The sequence below is a fragment of the Condylostylus longicornis genome, unplaced genomic scaffold (assembly GCF_029603195.1).
Source record: "Condylostylus longicornis isolate FDR11 unplaced genomic scaffold, ASM2960319v2 ptg000038l, whole genome shotgun sequence".
Lineage (NCBI taxonomy): Eukaryota > Metazoa > Arthropoda > Insecta > Diptera > Dolichopodidae > Condylostylus > Condylostylus longicornis.
This window is the reverse complement of record NW_026578007.1, coordinates 13,292,467-13,310,071: the sequence shown is the minus strand read 5'-3', so window position 1 is coordinate 13,310,071 and position 17,605 is coordinate 13,292,467. Positions and strand designations below refer to the sequence as shown.

Below are 17,605 nucleotides of genomic sequence, written 5' to 3'. Positions count from 1 at the left end.
ATAAAAAAACAATAATGTTAAAAAATGAAAAACTTTTTCAATTAACATGTAAAACTAATAACATTTAACATATTTACTTTCATACCTTTATAATAAAAATTACCTTCAAAAAAAAAAAAGTGTAATAAATGTAAAACAGAAGAAAAACGAAACGGAAAAAAATAATATGAAAAATCTTAAAATTTAATATCCAGGATATTTTCCTTATATAGAATAAAATCCTGTTTTTTACATTATTTTTGTATGTTTATATTAAAAAGTTTATTCCAGAACAGTATAGAAAGAGAAAAACAAAAAAAAAGAAGAAAACTAATAGAGTTTTTTTTTTAAAAATGTAAAAAATAAGTAAAATAAATTTTTTCTCACATTTTCTTTTTAGTTAAATTTTATGTAAAAAATTTGAAATTGTGGAAATTTTACATTTCATTTTCACTAAAACATAGAAAATTTTTTAACAAAATTCAAATAGAACACAAAGATACTAGAGAATTTTATGATTTTATACAATAGAAGGATAGTTGGGTATTGCTTTCATTAAAGATTTCCTTTTCCTTTAACCAATTTTGTTCAAAATCCAATTTTTAATTAAGAAATAATTTTGTAATTAAAAAATGTATTTGGATCAAGTCAGTATGGTTTGTAAAGTGGCACCTATACCTATACCTAGAATGCTATACCTAGAAACCAATTTACTAACTCTTTATATTATTTTCATTAAAATACCAAAATAGTTTAAATTATTGCATACTTTAAGGATGAAAAAAAACAATTTAATTTTTTTAGGATTAACATAATGGTTGTTCTCGTATTCAAGGGCTAATATTTAAACTAAGAAAAATAATTGGAATGGCATTTACCGATAGAGTTTTAATTTTATAGAAATTTCAAAAAGCTTACAGTTTCGGAAATATAAGGAGCCAGAAATTCAAATATTACAAAAATTTCAGAAGACGATAATTTGAGAGGTGAGAAAAATGAAAAAAAAAAAATCTTCTTAGGAAATAAATCACTTATAAGTGTCTATAATAACAAGTACTTTTAGATTTTTATAATCTATAATCTAGATTCTAAAATATTTGAAAAATAAAAATGGGTTTTAAATAGCAAATTAATTTCAGCTCCCATTTTGTTATTTCAACAGTATATACCGTATAGTTGCGATAGTCAAAAATGGAATTTTTAAGGAGGCTATAAAAATTGTATTAAAAATTAATTAATATAATTTGATGGAGGCAAATAACATAAGGCAATGTTATTTCAGGATCTGAAGATCATTAACTGTTAAAAATGTAAATCATTTCTTAGAATTTCGACCAAACTTTATTTTTATTATTTAGTAATACGAGTAAGAGACAAAAACTTGAAAATTTTAAAAGTATGCAAGGTAAAAATTTAGAATGTGAATTTCGAAATACAACATCCAAAAAGTGAATAAACTCTTCTCCCCCCACCTCATGTCGCTCGTGGCGTGCCGCCTTGGAAATCCTCTTCAAAAACAACTCATACAATTTTAATCAAAAAAAAAAAACAAAAAATAATTTTTTAATCAATTTTATAATATTGTACTCACAATTTATTAGCCATAATTAAAATCACATATTTTCATAAATACAATGTGGCACTTACCTGCAATAGAAGAAAAAAGAAAATTTAGTTTATAAAAAATGATTTTAGCATAAAATTTCTTATATAATAATAAAATTTAAATAAAATCTTTCACACCGATTTTTTTAATAAACTGAAAAAAATTAAGATAATTAAGATTCTTCATCAATTCGAACTAATTAAAATTCTTTATTATCGTCAATGCTAAAGAATGAATTAAGACTTTATACAAACACCCTACCATTTTTTTACTATTAATATGAGAATTCACACTAAATAGCAATATAAAGTCATTTAGCAACTGTTAGTAAACCGATAAAATTTAATTATTCATAATAATGTTCGAAAAAGACATTAATTTTTACTATCATCTTCCAGCATTCCACAGACAGACAAAACATTTCATTGCATTTTTTAATATATGTTACACGCTCGTACCGTTCCTGTTGGGCATGCGAATAAAAGGCCGTATATTCTTAAAACAACAACAGCACTATTGAAATATTTTAAAAATTATTAAAAATTCAGAAAATTCACTGCATTAAGTAAAAATATTTAATACATTACTTTAATCGTTTTCATAGATAAAATTTAATTTAAAGAAGGACGTACAGTAAAAATGTTATTCATTTCTTAAGTCACTCAATTATTCATTCTTTTTCTCCAATCAGTCATTTCTTAAGTTAATTATGAAAGAAAAGTTTTATTTAATTAACTTGAAAAAGTTTAGAATTTAAAACTAATTGCAATATGAAATTAATCAACCCTTAACATAATTAAGGCTCTTCCATTAGCATATTTTTAAATAAATGAATTTAACACTTCTGAAATTTTAATGTCAATTTTGTTATACCAATGCACAAAAATCTTGCATTAGTTAAAATTAGTCTACACCTAAAACAAGTAACAATTTTTTTCTCTTTTATACTCGTACCTTATAATAAATGCTTTAATTCGTAAAAGGATTACATTTTCTTATAACAATAATAATATTATATAAATCAAATGTACATACTCGCATGTTTGCCTATACATAATATATATATATATCAGTATTATGATTTTCTGATTCACTTAAATAAGCTTTTAAAATGGTTAAAATTTCAACTGACATATATTTACCGCAACCCCTTAAAGTTATAAATAAATTTTCATTTATATAATATAAGTATAATAAGTATACATGTATAACATGTAAGTATATATGCGAGTATGTACATATACAATGATATTATGTTGTCAGATATAAGTATAGAATATACAAATAATATGGTGTGTACTTTATTAAATCAAAGAAACCCCAATTTATGGCGTAAGTTTTCATATATAAGTTTCAATATTTATACGTATAACAATATGTGTATATGCATGTACATTACCACATACATGAATATGAGCACGTATAATATCAATATCAATTTATATTCTCCTGTATATTTAAAAGAAACATTAAGTATAAAAGTACTTTATATATTATTTTTTTTTTGAACTTGTATATTTAGGGTACATTTATATTAAATTTCATTTGAGAGATATTGTTATATTTGAATGATATCGTTTATAATATAACCACAGAAAAGTAAATATGTATGTAAATTGAATTAAATCAAAAATAATTTAAATTAAAGTTTTAATATACCAAATGGGGATAGTATATAAAATTATTAATTGCCCACAAAGGATTAAAAATTCTCGTATGAATTTTGAAAATTAGCTTAAGCGTTAATAATAATTATGCATTAGCTCAGTTCCACCTGGTGTTTATTTTGCAATTTGCATTTTAATTATCAAGCATAATATAAAATTTCGTAGAAATATCAATCAGAATTAAGGTAGTTTTAGAGAAAATAAGCGTAGCCATAGTATTCTATTTACGATACAGGTTTTCTGTGCTTTTCCCAGTACAATTATCTATTACTACTTATTTGAGCAGTCAGGAACTCAAGTACGTAAGATAACTAATAAGTTCATTGTATATTCTTAGTATTTTGTATAAAATAAATTTTTCAATTGTATCTTAAAGTTACAAGGAATAACGATAAGTTTTAAGACCCCTTTTTTTTTATTATATAAAAAATTAAGTGAAAATAAATGCGCGTGGATATATAAATTAAAAATAATATGACAAATATAATAAAAATATAATAATCAACTAAATATACACACACTTATACTGTAACATACATACATATATATTTGGAAAATTTCATAAACTATATGGTGTCCTTTAAATATATTATATTTCTTTTAATCTAAATTAAATATGATCATATACAAATTATGCTCTAATAGGATTATCTAATAATACTCAGTATAACAGTATAAATATTACAGAGAGTGTAATATTCATTCATATGTATATACACACGGTGACTCAGTAATCAGTGATTTAATTTTTATTTCAATAAAAATCTTAAAATTCAATGTCATAATCAAGATGGCTAATGGTTCTAAAGAATGTAAAGCATTTAGAATAACGATTTTTATCAAAAATTAATGATATCAGGCAATTATAGCGCTTAAAATAATTAATTAAAGATAAAAATTGTGTGAATTTAAATTCTTTGTTAAAGCCTTTAAAATCTGATAAAATTAAAACTAAAAAACCCAGTAAAAAATTGCATGTAAAATTTTTTTGAAGTTTCAAAAAATATCATAGGTTACTGTCTGGATCAAGAAAACTTAAAAATACGAAAAATACAGAAAAAAGTTCGAATGCTCATATTTCCGAAAGTACATAAATTACAAAATAAAAAAGTTATGTTGATTTCAATTTCTTTACAAACTTTATTGGAAAATATTTGTTTGAAGTTTCTATCTTTTTCGAAACAGAGGCTATAACCAAAATAACTTGTGTAATTTTAATTTTCGTCAAAATTCGTTATAATTCGTATATCGAGGAAACAGTTGAGATTTGATACCTATTTTACAAGTTTTTGATACCTTCAATGATGCTACATATTAAAACACCGATTACTGGAGCATCCTGTATGTGTATATATTTTCATATGTATTACACTAATTGTATAATATGCGTTTGTTGCCAATAGATGCAAATGTAACAATGCATTCCAATTTTCTATTGTTTGCTATTAAGAAAATTATAAAAATTTATTATATTTGAGATTTTTCGAAAAAAAAATTCTCTATTCGGAAAAACATTGGCTTGGATCTCAAATTTTTGCTTTTGTAATTGATTATTTTTCACTATAAAACATGTAGATATTAACATTCATATATCGATTGTACTATAAGATTGTAAGGACTTCCTTAAATAAATTATATATGTAATTGCCTATCGTAACGCCCAAACAATCTGAAAATACCAATTTAATTGTCTTTTATCTTACTTTTATTAATTCGGGAGTTTTAATATAATTTATAATATTTTAAGACTAATTAGAAATGTTATCGTTGATTTACAATAATTTTGTAGGAAGCTTTATGTATTTGAATTAAAATATTAATTTAATAAAAATTATTTGAGACATAATTACTTATAATCAATATCAGTTTATGTAGACTATATGACATAGACTATGTAGAATAATTATTACGGCAATATATTATTGTAAACCATAGAGAATAGAGCATTATAGTATTTAGTTACTAAAGAATATTTGCGAATTGAATTCTCTAAAGAATTAAAAAATAATTTTTACAATATTGAAGATATTGAGAACAATAATTATCAAAATATTGTCGATTTTAGTTCTAGTCAGGCAGGCAATGAAGCTTCGTGTAATAATGACCCCGGAATCTTGAGCACTTGAGCAATGGAAGACCGATCGGCAATCTTATGGTCTTGATTATCTCGGAGTTTAAGTTAATTAAATGGGGAGAAATCAATAACTTGGGCTTCTTCGCATTGAAAGTATCAAATAAAAATATTATTTCAGTTTTCAAACACCTTAAAAATATTCTATCAAACAAATGTATTTGATCAAACAACATAGGCCAGAATGGCCTGAATAGAATAAAAACATAACTGTACAATCAAATGTGCACTTAAATGCTCTAGAGATTTTACAAAATTTCTAATTTTGTTGGATTATATTGTGTTGTACTCAGGACCGGATCTACAATGTATGTAAAGTAATAATTTGCAATGGGCGCCGGAAAACAAGGGCGCGATTGAAAAATTTTTTTCTATTATATGCTTTCCAAAAATTTTTTTTCTTTTCATCATTGTTCTGAAAGCGAGGAGTAAAACTCGTGGAGCGCCGAACCAATCAGAACCAACCAAGAACTTTATATTAAGACCACCTTATAAAATTATCTAATTAAAATTTTATATAAAATACAATAAATATAATAAATTCAATAATATTTATTAAATTAATAATCAAAATATATTTAAATAAATTTATAAAAATTTTAAAATAAATTCTTCTATATAAAATAAATTAAATAGCATACTTATAGGAGTTCATAATTATATTATACATCTAATTATGTGAAAACTGCAGATGTACAAAGAAATACATACATATACATTATTATATTCTTGTATACTTAAAAATAAATTTTCCATGAAAATTTACAATTTTCATACATAAATGATTACGCATTAATATTACCTACCATATGGTGCAGGTATTTATGTATGCATATTCTATATATTAACTTGTATGTATAATCATGCATATATTTATACAAAGTATATCACTTTCAAATGCATGTAAACAAATATACATACGATGTGTATAAAATATTGTGCGTATTCATGAAGAATAAATTGACTGCTGTTTTTAATCAATTTATATTAAATAGACTATCTCATGTCCATTTATATTTACTTCATGTATTATTTAGGCATATTAATACATATACATACACATATATAATATCCTTGACATGAATTTTCAATCAAAATATCAAGGACTATAACCGATGCGTTTGCAAAAATGTTATAATCTTATCGTTTCGTATATAAATCGCAAAAAAATATGTGTTTTTTTTTTTTTGCTTTTATTGTGTTTATAAAAAGTTACAAAGAAAAAATCAATAGTAAATCTGTTTCGTTTTTTTTTTTTAAAGAAAATCTTTTACATAAAAGGATTTTAAAAATTAAAATATTTATATAATAAAAAAATAATAATAAATTAGAATTAAAATTAAGGGAAGCTTTGCAGTGGAATTCGGATTTGATTTCAGTTCAAATTTAGATAAAAATCTTAAAGAATTGTTAAGAATTTTCACTATATATAAAGTTTGGAGGTTGGCGGTTAGCAAAAATACACCAGTTGTTTAAAAGCATTTGAATATAGGAGGTAATAATTGCTATAACTCAAGATTATGCTGCTATAATAACAAAATATGGTAAATGGTGATGGTACATAATGCATAATGCATATGAATATCTAATACTGAATTAAATGGCTGCCAAAGAACAAGATACCGGAAGTAGATATTCTATTGTATTAATTAATGCAACAATATCCAGCTGGTTTTCTCTTATCTGTTTATCTTAAATAGTAAATAACGTTTATTGCTATTTTAATATTGTAAAATTTTAGGGTGTTGCATACTTTTAGGATGAGATGCAAATAACTCTACTTTTTGATAGGAAGACATTCCAGTTCTACTTTTCTGATTTAACAGACATTTTTAAAGCATTATTAAATGCCAAAAATTGAAACTTTTTAAAATTTTAGAGACAATAATTTATAAGTGAAAGGAAGCAGAATGAAGCTTTGTTGTAATAAAAGCAGTTTTTTGTTAATTTACTAGAACTGTTGAAATTTCGCATTATCACTACTTTTACTAAAAAAATTTGGAAAAATAAACAGCAAATTTGCGGTTAGTTTTACACCTAATTAATTCTTATATTTTAATTTTTAGAACTTGAAAACTGTTTTATTAACACAATGATATTTTAAGACGTTTAGAGGGTATTTGGAGGGAAAAATTCTATAGGCTCTTCTAAAACATAAATCTATCCTTTCTATGCTATTAAATTAGTTTCAACATTCATATGAATTCAAGGATCTAATTGAAGCCCCAAAATTTAATTTATTTTCATTGTTGAATAATTTTACGCCTTCAGAAAATTCATTTATTTTATTCGAAACCAATACTAACCAATAGAATTTTATATAAAAATACAAATATTTTAAAATGAGTAAGACATTTTGATTGACAATTACTTGAAATTTTATCAAAATTTTTATAAAAAAAAAAATAAATTCTGTTCAAACACAAAAAAAAAAATAAACAAGGAAAAAAAAAATTTAAATTACTTTGACCTCAACATTTATTTTTATTATTTTTTTTTTTATCTAACATTAATAATAAGCGCTTTCATCCTTAAAAACCGAAAATATTAAGTGTCAGATATTTTGTTTTTCTTTTTTTTTTGCAAGAACAAAAATTAAAAGGAAAATTTTTTAATATAATTTAAACTAAGAAATTTTGAAAATAGGCCCACTTCTTCCTCCTTTTCTCTTTAGAAATTGTTGAACTTTTATAAAAAATTTATTAAGGAACTCCTTTTCTGTTGATAACTTACATACAGAGTGATTCAGAAAGTTATATAACAACATAATATACCATTGGTTAGAGGATCACAAACGTGTAAAACTTTTGCTCCGAACTAGGTGCTAAATTTCAAGTTTTTCCGAAATACAGGAACTTTAACAAATTTTCACGAGATTTCTACTTGCTTAAGCTTTTTTGCTCATAACTTGCAATTCACTTTAATCACAATTAATTCCAAGCTCAATTTTGCAATTTATTGAAAACTAGATTGGATTACGATCAATTAAACCACAAAAGGCATATAACGATTTTCTTGGAAACCAGGCATCTAAATCCTTTAACGTTTTCAGTTTTAAAACGTTTATAACGCAAAAATTCCTTTCGATTCGATATCTTATAGTTAACCTAGATTATTTTATCTTTATCTTGTTTTATTTATTGCATAATTTGTTTTTAACCTCTTGCAAAATTTTTTATTAATTTTCTTTTTTTTTTTTTTCTTTTCGGAATCCTTAAAAAAATTAAAAACAAACCTTTTTTCACTCTTTTGAAAGAAAAAAAACAATAACAAGAAACGCACAAGAATAAAGAATAAAAAATTAAATTTTGTTATTTTGCGCTGCCTAACCGCACAATGAACTTTTCCAATAACTCTTGTAAAAATAAAAAAAAATTAAAAACGAAAAAGGATATACATATTTAAATGTTTTTATATACAAATGGCTGTAACAAGCTTAAAATGTATAGGTAAGTAAAATTGTGCACATAAAATTGTGTAGAGACCCAACAATGGGTCTTCGATAAATCGAAATATTTTATTGTGAATTTTACTTTTTTTTATATAACGAAACAATTTAATATTTAAATAGACATTTTAATTTAGGTTGAATATTTTAATAAATGCCATACCCCATTCAAAACAATTTATTACATTCTTAAATTGGAATCGTTGGTTTCTTTTAAAGTATAGGAAGGATAAAACATTTTGAATATAATATTAAATAATTGCATGATTATTATGTAAACATATCGAAAAATATATGAGTGTATATAAAAAATTAAAATTATTTCGGATATATTGGGACGAGAAGCATTTTTAGGTAGAAATTGGCATTAATTGGGGCCGTATTTCGAAATTCTCATAAATTTCCTTAAGAACTTTAATGGTTCTTACGAATTCTTGTACTTAACCAAGTACATTGTTGTAATTAGAAAATTATATTTATTTTCCAAAGCGGTGTCCTAATCATCTTATTATTAATTTATGTGAAATTTATACTTTTTTGTGAATGTAATTGCAATATCCATGATTTCAGAATTTTCCAGACAAATATTGACCAAAGGGAAATCGATGACATTTCTGCATTTATTTTATAGAATTAACAATATTTCATTTACTGGTTTACTTAATTACTTGAATTAAAATTTAATCTTCATCCTGCCTTCCTCTCTTGCCTGATAGTAATTATTTATTCTAGTAGAAGTAGAAATTTTTTTTAACTTAAAATCTAAAAGACATTTTCAAACACAATAAAATCCCCTAAATCCCCTAAAAATATGCAAAACAAAATATGAATTAACAATATTTCATTTGCCGGATTACTTAATTACTTGAATTAAAATTTAATTTTCATCCTGCCTTCCTCTCTTGCCTGATAGTAATTATTTATTCCAGTAGAAGTAGAATTTTTTTTTAACTTAAAATCTAAAAGACATTTTCAAACACAATAAAATCCCCTAAATCCCCTAAAAATATGCAAAACAAAATATGAAATTAATCAAATAAAAATGAATTTACTGTATGTAACTAGCTGTCTAAATTTCGTTTTTTAATTGAATTATTGAATTTTTATCAAAAAAAAAAGTTAATCCACTTTACCATGCCACTTGCTTACACCACATGACATACAATCAATTTTTCAATGGCCCATCAATAAAATGTTATTAAAATAAAAAATAAAATATAATTTTTAATGGTATGCATTTTATGTATACAATTTATATTTTACATATTACATTCACACACGTATATATGCGTATAGGATTTATTAATTTTAGGTATCTACATATAGGATAAGGATGCTTTTGCTATATTATGAATTATCGACCTGCTTTATAATATTAATTGCTTACGCAAACGAAAAAGGTAATATTTCATGTTACCACATTTGAAGGGGAATATCCGCAATAATAACAATAAAAAAAAAAGAAAAATAATGACAGGAGAGAAGAGAAAAAAAAGTGAAAGAAATTAAGTAAAATAGAAAAACAGCAAAAAAGAAAAAAATTCATCTAAAAAATCTTCCTAATAAAAAATCAATAAATTCTTATTTTATTATTTTTTTTTCTCTTGCCTCTCACTCATATTCCACTCGCTCTCTTTCATCTTCATTATACTGCCTCAAAATTTTCAAATTATTGCTCTGCTTTTTATTTTTCCTTCAGCTTTAATTTTCATGTTATTTTGTTTTTTTTTTTTTATTTTCTCATACTTTATACTCTATTAAAATCGTTTTTACCTCAATCAAAACTTCCTCGTGTATTTATACTCATTTACATCGTTCTCTTTCTATTCTGGTATATACATAAAAATACATGTAATATGTATGTGTACTTATTAAATTTTCGTGTTAAGAGCTCATCTGTAACCTGACAAAACTACTATACATAATTAATGTACTGTGTATTTTCTTATTTATTTTTATCAGTACGAAATACGGCAGTAAAATATTATAAATTTTCGTTTCCGTTTATGGTCAATAATCTTATTGTCCGAAACAAAACCTCTTTTGGAAATAATATCCTTACATAAGGTTCTGTTCTATGCTAGTCAATTAAGTCATATTAAATGGAGATTCTGTGCATATTTTTTAGCAAATAACTTACAAAAGTAATTCAGTTAAGGTGATCAAATTGTCCTTAAATTATTTTATGTAAATGTTAGAATTCGACCTAATGTTATCGGTACCGTAATTCATTAAGCAGTTCCGATTATTCAACTTCAAAGTTAAATTAAACGAATTAGATAAAAGAATAATATAAGAAAAGGAAAATTTCAAAATTTAATTAACATACGTAATGAAAATAACCACTGCGAAAAAAAAAATATTTGGAATTTTTATTAAAATTATATTATAGGGTGTGTCATGGCAAAATTTCAAGAATGTTTAATGTGCAAATACTATATAAAATAATTGCAGTGTAGTTTGTGATTTAAAATTATGAAGATTTTATAAGAGCTTAACGTAGGTGAACAAGCAGAACAACAGTTCTAACGCTTCACTAGCCACTCTTTGTGCTCTTGCTTAAAGTAGTATCCCATTTTTAAATTTCTACAGTAGCTAAATATCGAGTAGTGAGTTTACATTACTGAGTATTTTTATGTTGTATATAATCTGTTATCAATCACCAAATTCTGATCTATACAGAATTTTGTTAAGACTCATCTCTAACATGCAAATTCTGATGCAATGCTGTTATTATACACAATTTACAGATTAAAACTTATACGTTAAATTTGGCAGTAATTTTTAGTTATTACATGTTTTCTGGTCATCAACATTTTTTTAACAATATTTTAAATGAAACACCTTATATATAACAATAATCATAATGAAATTTCTTCATACTTAGTTATTTTTGTTTTGTTTACTACAGTTTTTTCTTTTATGTACGTATACATGTGTATATACTATTGAGTTTGGTTCTATAATCACAGTATTATAAATACACTCCTATTAGAATTTATGTACATAGGAAGATAAACATACAAAATTTATATAAAAAAAAAAAAATAAGGAAAGAAATAGAAAAATTGTTGTGAGGAAAACAATCATTGAAAACACAGCATGAACATCTCATCTATAGATGGCAATGCCATCTATAAACAAATAATAAAAACGACCTTTCAAAGATAATTTCAACCAAAAAAAAAAAAATTTTTAGTTTCTTTTTTTCTTTTCATTTCTTTTCCTGTTACAAGGTTTTTATTCTAATAAAATACACGTTTTATGGCAGCCAGAGTAGGCCTACACGTAAAATACGTACCAGTTGATTTTTCAATACTATGATCGCCATTTTGTAATTTTAAATTTCTACTCATTGATTATTGCATAAATTTAAAAATAATCTAAGCTAAATTGAAAACCATCCCTAAACAAAATCTAATGAATCTAGAATACTTCTCTCACAAGAGAGGGCTTTCTTCCGATAAATTATCAATTTCGACACATTATATTTGAGTTCAAACATATAACGGTGTATATAACGAAAAGTATGTAAGGATTTCTGAGCGTAACCTGAATTATAAAATATATTGCACAAAACAGTATTATTTCTTCGAAATTCTAATTGAAAATTTGTTTTCTCTAATTGAAAATCGAAATTTTGAAATTTAATATTGTTGAGTCCATTCAAATATCAGAACCGTATCAGAAATTCTATACATGATTTCTTATTTTGAAATAATAATTTCGAATCAGTCTGAATTTGACTTACGTTAATACTCTTAGTGTGATATTGAAAGATGTCCAAAATTTTCCAATCTATTTCTTAAAACACTTATTATTTCCATGTTGTAACTAATGAATTTGCAATAGATTTGAAAAACTAATAACGAAAAGTATCCCTAAACAAAATCTAATGAATTTACCATACTTCTCTCATAACAGAGAGCTCACTTGTTGTAAAATATAATTTTCGACATATGATTCGTATGTGGAAGAATTTTTCAAATCTCAACTTTAATATATTGTCAAATCCCCCTTAAACTGACCCTGTACTTATTATATCTATCTAAAATTGTTATAACATTATTAAGTGCCATTATATATACACACTACAAATTATGTATCTACATACTTAACAATTACCTATAAATATTAAAAACGATAATGAAATTGTAGGAGAAAAGAAGAAAATAAATAAAGACAATAATAAATAATAATAACGGTATAAACGGTTATTTTAATGTTGTTGGTGTTGTCTTCGCTGCTCTTATAAACCATTTATCTAGATTCTTCTACAATTCTGAAAATTTATATATGTATACATTATGCATAATGTGTATGAAAGTATATAAACTTGTAGCAAAATAAGAAATAAAACAAATATAAGAAAAATTTGTTGACAAATATTTTTTTCTCTTCTCGTCTCTTTCTTTCCCTCTTCCCTCTCTTTCCTTTTCCTATAACTTATTTTAGCTCCTGTGAATTATCTACGTAAATATCTATAGACAGATCTCCAAGAGAGTATAAAAAATAATATAAAAAATAAAACAATAATCAAAGAGAGAGAGCAAAAAAAAAAAAATAGATATTTAATAAAAAGACATAAATTAAATGTCCAAAAAACTTATTAAAGATAAATACAAAATCTCGTGTACATACATACATACATACATAAATACTACAAACAAAAATTGTGTTATTTTTTTTTGTTTTACCTTACCAATAACTAATTTTGTTTTTGTTTTTTGAATAAAGGTAACTAACAGCCTTTAAAATTGAATTCTTTTTTACATGACATCTAGGTTCATACCAGCAAAGCCATCTGTAGGCTTATATATTTACTTGTATATGTCATTTTATGTATCTTTTGTATTACAAATAAGACTATTATAAAAAATATAGTATATATATATATATGTATATACACACAATACACTTAAAATATACTTGTTGTTAAAATAAAGTTCATTAGCATGAACGTCACGAACTTAATTTTGTTAAATATTTCAAATAATAATAAGGGATGAAATGATGTAGAATGTGTATATGTACATCTTTTACAATACATATACAAAATATTGGTAATATATTTAGTTAAAAAACATAGTATATATATTTGTCAGGGGTGGGAAAATCTTTTTGATTTTTCTAAGGTGGCCAATATTTATAGTTACTCTTGATAAAATTACTTAAAAAAATTATAATAATATTAGAGCGCATCGACAACTTCGCGAATTCAGAAAAACTGTGGCGGAAATCGTTTTTAATCAATCGTCTTCTAACCGATTTCGAGCCCGTAAATTTTCATATTGTAGTAGGCAGAAGAATTTTTTCCATATTGCAACAGGCAACATTTTACTCTGGAGGAAACAATTTGTATCGCTCTTCCTGTACAAATATACTTTATATTCGAAAAATTTTTATTTTAAATTCTCAAGAAAATTTTCAAATTTTCAAATATTGCTTGAACTAACAAGGATTATGGCCACCTCTGGTATTTCTAGTATACACACGAATGGATATATTAAACTGTATGAAAGCGAATAAATTTTAATTGTGTAAAAAAATTGAACGCGTGTAAAAATTAAGAAAAAAAAAAAATTTCAAAAATTTTTCTTATTTAATATTTTTTTAAAAAATTTAAAAACAAAAAATGAACTTAACATCTATACATACGAATATAAGCGTACATTATAATTTTTTTGATATTTTAATTTTAATATACTTAAGGAGTAAATAAATATTATGTCAAGTAGATTATTTGTATGTATATGATTATTATTATTTATACTTATGTACTCATGTTTTATATATTTTACAATAAACTCTCAAAAAATTTTATTTTACTTTCATATTTCTGTAGTAATTAGGCAAATTCTGGCTGTCTAATTCAGTAATTTTTTGTAGCTTTTAGCAAAATAAGTTTCAAGATCTATAATGGATAATGGGATTAATTTGAAAGCCGCTAAACAAAATCAAGTTGGTAGGATTTACATTGATATGAATTTTATTCAAAAAATTCAAGAATTTCAAAGAAAAAAAATTACTTACTCAAATTACTTTTGAAAGCCATTTCCATACGCTTTAATTTTACGATTTTAGAATTTTCGATATCAGATTAAATTTTACTTCGCTGTTGATTTGCATAAGATAACCTTTAATAATTTAAAAAAATTGGTTTTTTGGAAATTTGACTTAAGCGTTTATCTCCAAGATTTGTAACATTACGTCTTTTCTACAAAAATTTTGGTAACATTTCAAATATTTTCGTCTAATCTGTTGTAAATTCTTTAAAAAATACACAAAATTAAATGTGCAGCAAAAAAACTAATAATTATTAAATCTGACTTAGGCAGTTTTCGCTTGTAGCAACATGTAATGTTAAGTAAATGGGGCTACACTTGAAATCAAAATTAAATTTCAAATATACTTCATTAGTATAACTTAGTTATAGTGGAAAGTTTACCATATAACGGCACTATTCCTATAGTTCAATCGATATTTTTCCATGATATATAAAATGATCCTGGAAATATATTATATATAAATAATTCATGACAGGATTAAAATATTGCATATATTTTCAAATTCGAAGAATACACAATTGATTTAATGCCACATATGAATAACCTAAAAGTTCTGTCTTTGCATCGAATCAACTAAAATTCTGAAGAGCTTATAATTTAAGATTATTTTCAATAATATGTTTAATTGTATATTTACCAGAATTTTCACCAATTAATCTTGTAAAATATTTTAAGATTAGATGAACTAATTTTTTAACTTATAACTTGGTTTGCCATAATTACTAACACCAATCAAACTTATAATAATTTTTGAAAAAATTTTCTGATTCTACTGTAATTTTACTCAAGGGACATATAAATAAAATATTTTAATAAAATGAATAAAATTTATAGATTCTTTTTATGTATAAGTAAATAATTGTACATAAAAAAAAATTAAACGTAAAAAAAAAACAAAAAAGAAAATCATTTTATTTATAACATGTTAAAATAATTTCAATCAATATCATTTATTGTATACCGTCTTATTAATATCAATCAAAATTCTCTGTTCCAATTGATGCATATCATATTTATGACTCTCTATACAGAATGTAGATTATAATGCTCTTATACACATATAAATAATATACATGTGTGTAGTATAATGTTTAAAATACCCAATATAATAACGCCAACGCAAAAAAATTTTCCAAAAAATTTTCATATTTTTTTTAAGGTATTTATTAAAAGGCCTCGTATATACATATATAATTTTCATTTTAAAAAATATATTTAGTATATATATATATATATGTTTGTATAAAAGGGAAATAAACTGTGAAGATCAAAAATTGAATTTCATATTTTCTAGAATTCCAAATATAAAAATATTATTGAATAACCACTCATCCTTTTTTTAAATTTTCCATATTTTTTTTTTTTTTGTAAATATAGTTTTTAATTTTTGATTTATTCTATATAAAGTAGATCTATTTTAATATAAGATATTTTTCATTTCAATAGAAATTTGAATTATGAATAATTAAAATATTTAATTTGAAAGATTTATTTTCAAAATAAGTAATTTTTATTGTTGCCACAAAGCAAAATTGTTCTTAAGCCGATTGGGTATGAAATCAATACTCAGAATCAACTCAATGGTAACTCAGCATAGATTTTATTTGATTAAGTGTGTTTTGAGGAGTTTAAATTACAGATTTCAATTATTAATTTTTCTGAAAAATCATTTTAAATTATTGTAATTAGTTCATTAGAAATTTTTCTGATTTATTTTTAGCAGTTTGGCATTATTTCTGTAAAATTTGGTGTATAGTAAGTTAGTCGCGAGAAATTGTACATTTTTTACTCTCTGTACAAAATTTATTCAAATTACAAATATAGAATAAAGAGCATATTTTAGCTGAAATCTGTTTCGATGCAGAAATATATAAGTGATTAGATTCTTAATGGTTTTGAATTTCATAATTTTCAAAAAGTAGAACAATAATTATTTTTTTTAATTAAATTACAATTAGTTGTGAAAATTGAGAAAAAATTTTTTTTGCACATTTTACATAAAATACAAAAATTTTCCGGTTGAAAGACGATTGATAGACCAAATTTTATTGATATTTTGAGATTTGCATTCTATTTACACAAATATTTATTTAAGCTACACAAATTTTTATCTTGATAAAAACTCTAATATTTTTTTAATTACACAAACTATTATCGCACTATGATTGTGCTATATTGGAGTTTTCTTGATGTTGGGGGACGGAAACTGGCAACACTTGGTCATCCAAATTTAAGGCTATTGATGGGTGTACTCACTGAACATTATCTCTCGATGGTCCAAGAGAAAAGAATGGTCAGGTTAGGGAATAAGTTCTGCTCGGAGGAGGAAGATACGGTGGAACACTTATTGTGTAATTGTGAGGCAATGGCTCGCCTGCAACTGAGATGATTTGGAAGTGGCTTTTAGAAGCTCGATGGAAAAATCGCGGCTTGTGATGGCAGCCATACTGCATTTTTTCAGGTGCCTAGGTATAGTGCTAATAACAAACACAAAAGATGTTAGGGGTCAACGTACAAAAATAGTGGAGTTTATTTAACTTAAATTCCCCTATTTTGTAAAATATAAGTAAAAAAAGTTCGGAAATAGCAGTGAGATCACAGTGCAGCTAAAACATTAAGTGAATAAAGTGCCATTTGAAAAGGAACTCAAATGGGAAGATAAAAACGAAATAAAACTAAAGAAAATTAAAAATGAAATTACAGGAT

The 17,605-nt window shown here is 24.1% G+C and overlaps 1 protein-coding gene across 2 annotated transcripts in view; it reads right to left on the bottom strand.

Moving 5' to 3' along the window:
- Nucleotides 1-17,605, bottom strand: part of LOC129609033 (probable serine/threonine-protein kinase DDB_G0272254) — a 70,916-nt gene that overhangs the window by 44,529 nt on the left and 8,782 nt on the right. The window contains exon 2 of one of the 2 annotated variants that reach the window (XM_055520871.1): nucleotides 1,475-1,626. The exons of the other annotated variant lie outside the window; for it this stretch is intronic. Coding sequence (XP_055376846.1) covers nucleotides 1,603-1,626 — 24 coding nt within the window. The 3' untranslated portion in view covers nucleotides 1,475-1,602. Of the gene's footprint in view, nucleotides 1-1,474; nucleotides 1,627-17,605 lie in introns of those variants that run through there. 2 annotated transcript variants of the gene reach the window in all.